Source organism: Mustela nivalis, assembly GCF_964662115.1.
Source record: "Mustela nivalis genome assembly, chromosome: 6".
Classification (NCBI taxonomy): domain Eukaryota; kingdom Metazoa; phylum Chordata; class Mammalia; order Carnivora; family Mustelidae; genus Mustela; species Mustela nivalis.
In genome coordinates, this window is record NC_139025.1 from 97704048 (window position 1) to 97712455 (window position 8408).

At 41.0% G+C, this 8408-nt stretch overlaps 1 protein-coding gene across 1 annotated transcript; it reads right to left on the bottom strand.

Annotated features, from left to right (window-relative positions):
• Nucleotides 1-2049: 2049 nt before the first annotated feature.
• Nucleotides 2050-2997, bottom strand: OR4E1 (olfactory receptor family 4 subfamily E member 1; the record flags this gene model as incomplete). The annotated part of the gene is made up of 1 exon (XM_082736969.1): nt 2050-2997. One exon carries the CDS (start codon nt 2995-2997, stop codon nt 2050-2052), a length of 948 nt encoding a protein of 315 aa, XP_082593095.1.
• Nucleotides 2998-8408: the final 5411 nt, after the last annotated feature.

Below are 8408 nucleotides of genomic sequence, written 5' to 3' on the forward strand. Positions count from 1 at the left end.
GACCCTGAGATGCAGAGTCTCATGCTTCCCTGATTGAACCAGCCAGGCGCCCCCCAAAGTGGTTGTATGATTTTATACTCTCATCAGTAGTATGAGTTTAACATCCAATAATTGGTATTGTCAGTACTTAATTTTAGGTCTTCTTGTGAGTGTGTGGTTTACTCTTCATTTTCCTAATTATTGATGATGCTGAGAATCTTTTAATTAGTTTATTATCCTTTCATAGAGCTTGTGTTGTGATATGTCCAAGTGTTTTGCTCATTTATTATGATTGGTTTTTGTCTTCTTGTCTCTGTGTAGTAAGAGTAAACAAAGTATTTTTTGTATATTCTGGATACAAAATTGGACAGATGGCTTGGCAATATTTCTCCTCATGGGGGGGCTTGCAGTTTTATTTTCTGAATTACATATTTTGAAGAAAAAAAGTTTGTATTTTGATTAAGTCTTATTTATCATTCTTTTAAGATGATGCCTTTGTGTTGTAAGAGATCTTCACCTACCCTGAAGTCTCAAAGATTTTTTTCCTGTTTTAGAAATTTTACAGTTCAGCTTTAAATTTTAAGTTCATGATTCATTTTAAATTTAGTTTGATATATGGTGTGAGATGAAATTGAGATTAATGTTTCCCTTCTACCTAGATGATTCAGTACCATTTAAAAAGCCTTTCTTCCCTTTGTGTTATCTTGACACCTTTTTTAAGTCTGTTGACCCTCGAGAGAATGTGAAAGTATTCTTTTTACCTCTTCACTGTCACCTCTCATCATTCTCTGCCTTAGGGTCTAAGCTGTAACCACACTACACTTTCTCTCCTTGGACCAAGCCAAGGTCTTTCCCAATACCTGCTATTTCCTCTGCCTAGAATCTTCATCACCCTTCCTTTCTCATGTGTGTCTCATTTTCATCTTTCAGATCTTAGCTTCAGTGTCATTTGTCAGAGAGACCCTTCTTGCCTACCCACTCTGAAGACAGTCTTTTCCAAAACTCTCTATTAGCATTCAATGCGTTTTTTCCCACAGATTTTGTTCTGATCTGTAATTAAAATGTATTTGCTTATATTTTTGTTTCCTATTTTCACTAGACTCAACTGCATGAAGGGGGGACCTTTTTTTTTTTTTTTTTTTTTTTTTTTTTTGGTGATTGTAAGCCTGGTCCTTAGCACATAATAGGTGCTTGGTAAAAACTGGTCAAGTGAATAATAAGAGACCCCCATTTCATTTCATTGCTCTGGTGGCAGATTTTCCTGGACAAGGATATCAGTGTTTTCAATGACTCAAAGTCTTCTTTCTACATCACTGAAGTCATAAGCCAACTCACTTGGTCTGGGTCACCAGTGTTTGCTGAGCCATTTAGGCAAGCATCTGAGTGACTGATGTAGTCAAGTGCTGCCCAGCAATCAGAAGATTCATTTAAACGTTAGTTATCACCCTAAGACAACAGCAGGGAGATGCGGCATGGTGTAATGAAAATAGCATGAGGGGGCACCTTAACTCACCTAGCTCAGTGAGTTAAGCCTCTGCCTTCAGCTCGGGTCATGATCCCAAGGTCTTGGGATGGATCCCTGCATCGGGCTCGCTGCTCAGCAGGGACCCTGCTTCTCTTTGCATTACCCGCCCCCCACCCCCGCCTGCCTCTTTACCTACTTGCAATCTCTGTCAGTCAAATAAATAAATAAAATCTTAAAAAAAAATACCTGTTAGAAAGTAGCACGAGTTCGTGTTGATACACTTGGCTTAATAGCCTGCTTCCAGTATTTCCTAGCTAGGTGACCTTGGGCATGCTGTTGGCTCTCTTTGAGCTTTGGTTCCATCATTGCTGATAAGCATAATACCTAGCTCACAAGTGGCTGTGAGAGTGGAGTAAAGGTAAGAGTGCCTAGAACGGTTTCTAGCATATGGAAGATCCTAAAAATCATAGCTACTGATATGATTGTCAGATATTGGACCAGAAGACAATTTATAAGGTGTATATCCTGATAAATGTTAGGTGACTTGTTCTTTGCAAGACATTTCTTCAATGTGGAGCACCAGGACTCTAAGAGCTTAGACATTGTCATTTTTTACCTCTCCTCTCCACCCTCCCCATGAACTTGTTCAAGGCATTCTTCATGTCTTCATTCCTAAGAGTATAGATGATGGGATTTAGCAGGGGTGTAACTGCAGTGAAAAACACAGACACCACCTTGTCCTCTGGGAGGCTGGTGGATGGACGGGAATATATAAAGATGCAGTGTCCCAGGAAGAGTGTGACGACGGTGAGGTGGGCTGCACAGGTGGATAAGGCTTTCCGCCTGCCTTCGGAGATCTGCTGCCTCAGGCTTACCAGGATGACCGCATAGGACACCACGAGGACCACGAAACAGACCACAGAGATGAGCCCACTGTTAGAGACAATGAGGATTTCAATAATGTGGGTATCTGTGCAGGCCAGTTTTATCACCTGAGGCACATCGCAGAAGAAGCTGTCAATCTCATCAGGACCACAGTAGGGCAGCTTGATGGTGAGGGAGGTTAGCGATATGGAGTGGATGGTGCCTCCTGTCCAGAGGGCCACAGCCAGTAACACACATACTTTCCAGTTCATCACAGTCATGTACTGCAGGGGTTTGCAAATGGCCACGTACCGATCATAGGCCATGACAGTGAGGAGAAAGATCTCGGTGCAGGCAAAGAGGTGCAGGAAAAACATCTGGGTGACACAGGCCTCAAAGGAGATGAGCTTCTCTTCTGACCATGTATCTATCAGCATCTTGGGGACAGTGACCGTGGAGTGACAGACATCAATAAAAGACAGGTTACTGAGGAAAAAATACATAGGAGTATGGAGCCGGCGGTCATAGATAATAGTTATGACAATGAGGATGTTCCCAATCAGTGTCAGGATGTAGAAAGTGAGGAACACGGCAAACACAGCCATCTGCACCTTCTGATTTACAGATAAACCTCTAAGCCGAATGTATGTCACAGAAGTGGTTTGATTGAGTAGATCTGCCTCTTCCATTCTCTTTGTTGGACACTATGTCAAGAGTTAGGAAAAAAATACCACTTAGCACCTGCATCAGTCATTTGGTCACTTAATTTCTCCTGTTTTTGCTTTTCCTTCCATCTAGAACTTGTGATCCAGTATCTTATTTTAAAAACCCCATTCAGGGTCACCTGGGTGGCTCAGTGGGTTAAAGCCTCCGCCTTAGGCTCAGGTCATGATCTCAGGGTCCTGGATCGAGCCCCACATCGGGCTCTCTGCTCAGAGGGGAGCCTGTTTCCCTTTTTCTCTCTCTGCTTGCCTCTGCCTGTGATCTCTGTCTGTCAAATAAATAAATAAATAAATACCCCATTCAGGGGACACCTGGGTGGGTCAGTTGGTTGAACGCTGTCTTTGGCTTGGGTCATGGTCCCAGGATCTGGTGATTGAGTCCTGCATCGAGCTTCTTGCTCAGCAGGGAGACTACTTTTCTCTCTGCCTCTCTCTGCCACTTTGCCTGCTTGTGCTCTCTCTCTCTCTGACAAATAAATAAATAGATAAGTAAAATCTTTAAAAAAAACCCACTGAACATCTTAAATCATGCTGGACACACAGTAGGCACCACACACACATTTTTGGAATAATAGTGCAGGAACCATGATTCACTAAGAGATCTAAGGCAGCCTTGGAGAGGGGAGTGCTTATATTTAGTCATAAATCTTTAGGGGAGAAAAAAATGAAGATTTTTCTACTCCAAGCCAGTAACAGTTTCCAAGTTGTACAAATCCTGGCCTTGAGCACACTTTTCTCTATTGCCCGTTGACTGCATTTTTCACTTGGCTAAACCACTTCCACCCCTGCAGTGAAAAGCAGAGGCCTTTCCCCAAGCTGCTGGGAACAGGCAGTGTGGCTGGGGTATGTTTGAAACATTTCTTTAGAGGAGGCTGGAGAAAACTCTGGAAGCCTTGGAAACTCTGGCAAGGGAAACTGGCTTCTGCTCCCGCTCATCCTGCTGGTGCAGATCAAGATCCAGGCCAAAGAACTTCCCTGTCCTGACTGGGTTATCCTCAGCTCTTCGTAAAGTCCAATTCTGTTGTCTGGCCCACAAGTCAAACAAGAGTGGTCCTTTTCTTTTAAATTAGCTTCCCTTTGACCCAGGCCCCACTGTTTAAAAAAACTTTTTTTTTTTTTAAATTTTATTCACCGGGTGCTCATCATGACAGGTGCACTCCTAAATCCCCATCACCTGTTCTCCCATCCTCCCCACCTCTCCTCTGGTGACCATCAGTATATTCTCTATAGTTAAATCTGTTTCTTCGTTTGTCTCCCCCCTACCTCCTCTTTTCCCACTGTGTTCATTTGTTTGTTTCTTAAATTCCATGTATGAGTAAAATCATTTGGTGCTTTCTTTCTCTGACTGACTTACTAGCTCCATCCATGTTGTTGCATATGGCAAGATTTCATTCTTTTTCATGGCAGAGTAACATTCCATCGTGTATATATGCACCATATCTTCTTTATCCATTCATCAGTCAGTGCATACTTGGGCTGCTTTTGTATCTTGGCTGTTGTAAATAATGCTACAACAAACCTAAGGGGTGCTTTTGTCTTCTTTGGGTAAATGCTCAGTTATGTAATTACTGGATTGTAGGGCAGTCCTCTTTTTAGTTTTCTGAGGAACTTCCATACTGTTTTCCATAGTGGCTATACCAGTTGCCACAATGCAAGAGGGTTCTCACTATTTTTTATAAGAAATGTATTTATTATTATCATATTTTTTTAGATTTTATTTATTTATTAGAGAGAGAGAGATTGAGAGAGTGAGTGCGAGAAGGGGCAGAAGGAGAAGCAGACTCAGGACCGACTGGGACTTGATTCCAGGACCCTGAGCTGAAGGCAGATGCTTACCTGACTGAACCACCCAGGTGCCCCACAAGATCTTAGCTCTTAGAAAGATCTGAGAGCTATCCTCATCTTTTTTTTTTTTTTTTTTCATTTTATAAGTAGAGAAAATGAGGAACAGAGAAGTAAAGCAACAGGCCCAAGTTCCCAGAGAATTGCAATAATAGCTGTATCTGGAAGCTCAGGCCTTGTGATTCCTGGCCCATGCTCTCTCTGCCACCACTTTGACCTGAATCATTTATGTGATGATAGGCATAATAAGGGCTAAGTGGAATGTGTCTTGGTGACCTGTCTCTTCCTCTGCTAGGGTTCCCTGCCAGCCTGATTGGGTATCTATGGGGAGTGTCTCTTGTCTCGCTTGTCTTCATGCCACTGCCTGGATGCACAGTCTTCTAGGGGTGCCCACCCATATAAGCCGCCCTCTTGGTTTCTTGGGTCCTATCATCCTGTGCTACCTCCTTCCCATCACAGATCACTACTAGAGCTTTCCCTCATTCTTCAAGGTCAGGCTGTCTTGCAGACAAAAGAATCAACTCCACATTGCTTATGAAAAGGAAATAGAGAACTCTTTCCCTTCTGCTTCTAGTTACCTCATTCTTCTCTAGTATTTCCTATTACTCATCATGCTGGTCTTCTACTGACAGTGGCCCTTTTGACAGTCTGAATCAATAGAGGGAAGACTAAGGTAGTGTCAAATTAGGAAACTAGCAAAGTAGAGTCATGTGAAAAGAAGGTATTTCTGTTGCAGAAGTCTTTCAGTGAACATTTGAATTAAACTCATGGTGTCTAGAACTTAGATTACTATTTATTGTAGTATCTTAATATAGTTATAGATTATCTTTATTATTTAGAAATTTTTCTTATTCACTTAAAGCTTCTATTCTAGAAAACTAATTTTATGTTTTTCAAGATTTGTTTAATTTTAGAGAGAGAGTGTGGGGGGGAGGGGAGAGACAGAGGGAGGAGAAGAGCAAATCTTAAGCAGTCTCCACACCTAGCACAGAACCTGAAATGGGACTTGATCTCACGATCCTGAGATCAAGACCTGAGCTGAAACCGAGAGTTGGATGCTCAACCAATGGAGCTACCCAGAAATCTATTTTTTTATATTCATTTGTTTGCCAGAGAGAGAGCAAGAGAGAGAGAAGGTGAGAGAGCGCAAGCAGGTGGAGTGGTAGGCAGAGGAAGAAACAGGCTCCCTACTGAGCAGGGAGCTTGATGTGAGACTTCATCCCAGGACTCTGAGATCATGACCTGAGCTGAAGGCAGAGGCTTAACCAACTAAACCACCCAGGCGTCCCTCCAGAAATCTATTTTGAATGTTGAATGATTTACATCTGTTATCTTTTCAATTTAGTAAGTTCCAAAATGGTGATTACAAAATTGAAAACTGAGGAACTGAGCAAGAATGGAGCCAGGGGTTTATTTTAAATCAATGCTGTGTTCCAGGGTTCATTGTTTATGTACCACACCCAGTGCTCCATGCACCTTAATATCCTTAATACCCATTTTATAGTGACTAACATAACACAATAAAATAAAATAACAAAATTTAAAAAAATAATAAAAAAGGGGGGAAATCAATCTGCAGATTTTCACCTGCGCACACAGGAAAGGCTGTGCAGATGGAGAACTATGTCTGAAATGAAGACTTGTGTTCCATCATCATCACTTTTTTTTTCCTGTTTCTTTGGAGCTGCAGGAAAAAATCTTTTGAGAAATGGAGATGTGCCCAACTGCAGTAGAAATTTAATGTCAGTTTATGTTGAGAATACTGTGCACAAAAAGAAAATCTAATGTCTGTGGCATACATTTCAGAAAGATGGAGGAAAATAATTAAGAGCAAAAACAGAATAAAACAAAATGTCTATAAAACTCACCCTGGGTTGTTTCCGATGCTCCCAGCCCCTCCAAAGAGAATTGAATTGTCACGGTCTGGTAGTTTCAATGTTAAGTTTGATAGTGAAATGATTTCCAGTAGAACTAACTAATCAGACAAATTTAATGTTGGACAAAGCAAATAACCCTATTTACCTTGATTTTTCCATCAGGATGGCCAGAGTACTCAAAGTTTCTTTGGGCTTGTTCGGTTTTTGGTGATAAGTCACAGTAAATATATTTGGTGATGTTTTACCAGAAGTGATTCAGGATTTCTGCAAAAATATTACACCTTAGCACCTATATTATTATCATAGTTTTCAATAAGTAGAGCATGTAACTCTGCCCTGAGGTTTTCTGTAATTGGTTTCCAGTCAACTGGTTTCCAGTCTATGAGGTGTAAGAATGGTTTATTTTTTGTACTTTTTTGGATAGTATTGGCAAAGAATGATTCAAAGTTGCTACCAACCACTTTTGTAGGCCATGCTAGTTTTACCAGGAGACTTGTAAACAGACTTGACTTGATGGTTCAGAACCAGTGTGATGGAGGCATTCTCTTTCCTTGGCAGCACACTGTCTAGGTGTAAGTTTTATATTGCTAGCTTCAGAAGGATTATTCTACCAAGTGCTGAAAAGAAATCTGTACAAAAAGAAAGCAGCTGGGCCTGGCAGCTGTAGTGTTGGTGTTTTTTAAACCTGGATTATATAGGTTTTATGTCCTTGGGACTTTTAAGTAATGACATCAGCTTGCCTTAGTCATTAGTTAGAAAAAGTCAGTTCTGTAGGGACTAAAGTTACAGACTTTGAAATCGTCACTAAGGGAATTTAATGGGAAAGCAGGTCTTCCAAATGTAAGTCTCTACGATGTATTTATACATGATTAAATGAACTATCACTTAGTGATTGCTTGTTCTGTGCTAAGTATTAGGTTATTAGGTGAGGGGCTTTCATGTTTTCTTATTTAATCCATGTAAAAACACAGAGATGAGGGATTAGCCATGGACTTAAGATTTTAATCAGCTCTCTGCCAGAGGGGTCAAGTGTTTGGACTTTTGAGTCAGATTGTCTGAGTGCAAATTCCAACATCCTGGATGTGTAAATTTGGACAAGTTATTTAGCCTCTCTTGGCCCTAGCCTCTCATCCATAAGCCATAGATAACAATGGTATTTTTTTTCTTACAACTCTTGGAATCTTTGCCAAGTATGTGGCACTTGGTGAATATGTTGCTTAAGTTAATATAGTTATTGTAGTTGAGGGAAATTGGAAGGGGAGGTGAACCATGAGAGACTATGGACTCTGAAAAACAGCCTGAGGGTTTTGAAAGGGCAGGAAATGGGAGGTTGGGGGAGCCAGGTGGTGGGTATTAGAGAGGGCACGATTGCATGGAGCACTGTGTGTGGTGCAAAAACAATAAATACTGTTATGCTGAAAAGAAATAAAGAAAAAGTTAATATAGTTATGCAATATGCAATTCAAGCAAAAAAGCGCCCCCCCCCCCGTAACAACCAGCTCTTTGGGATCAATATTCATTGTTTTGTATACAGTGAAAATCTAGAACCTCTTTCTCTAGTTACCCTTTGGCTTTCTCTGTTTAGATATAAGAGCTTGGTAGTTTGAACTGGTGAAAGAAGAACCCAAAGTAGAAGAATACAGATCATTCTTTGAGTTT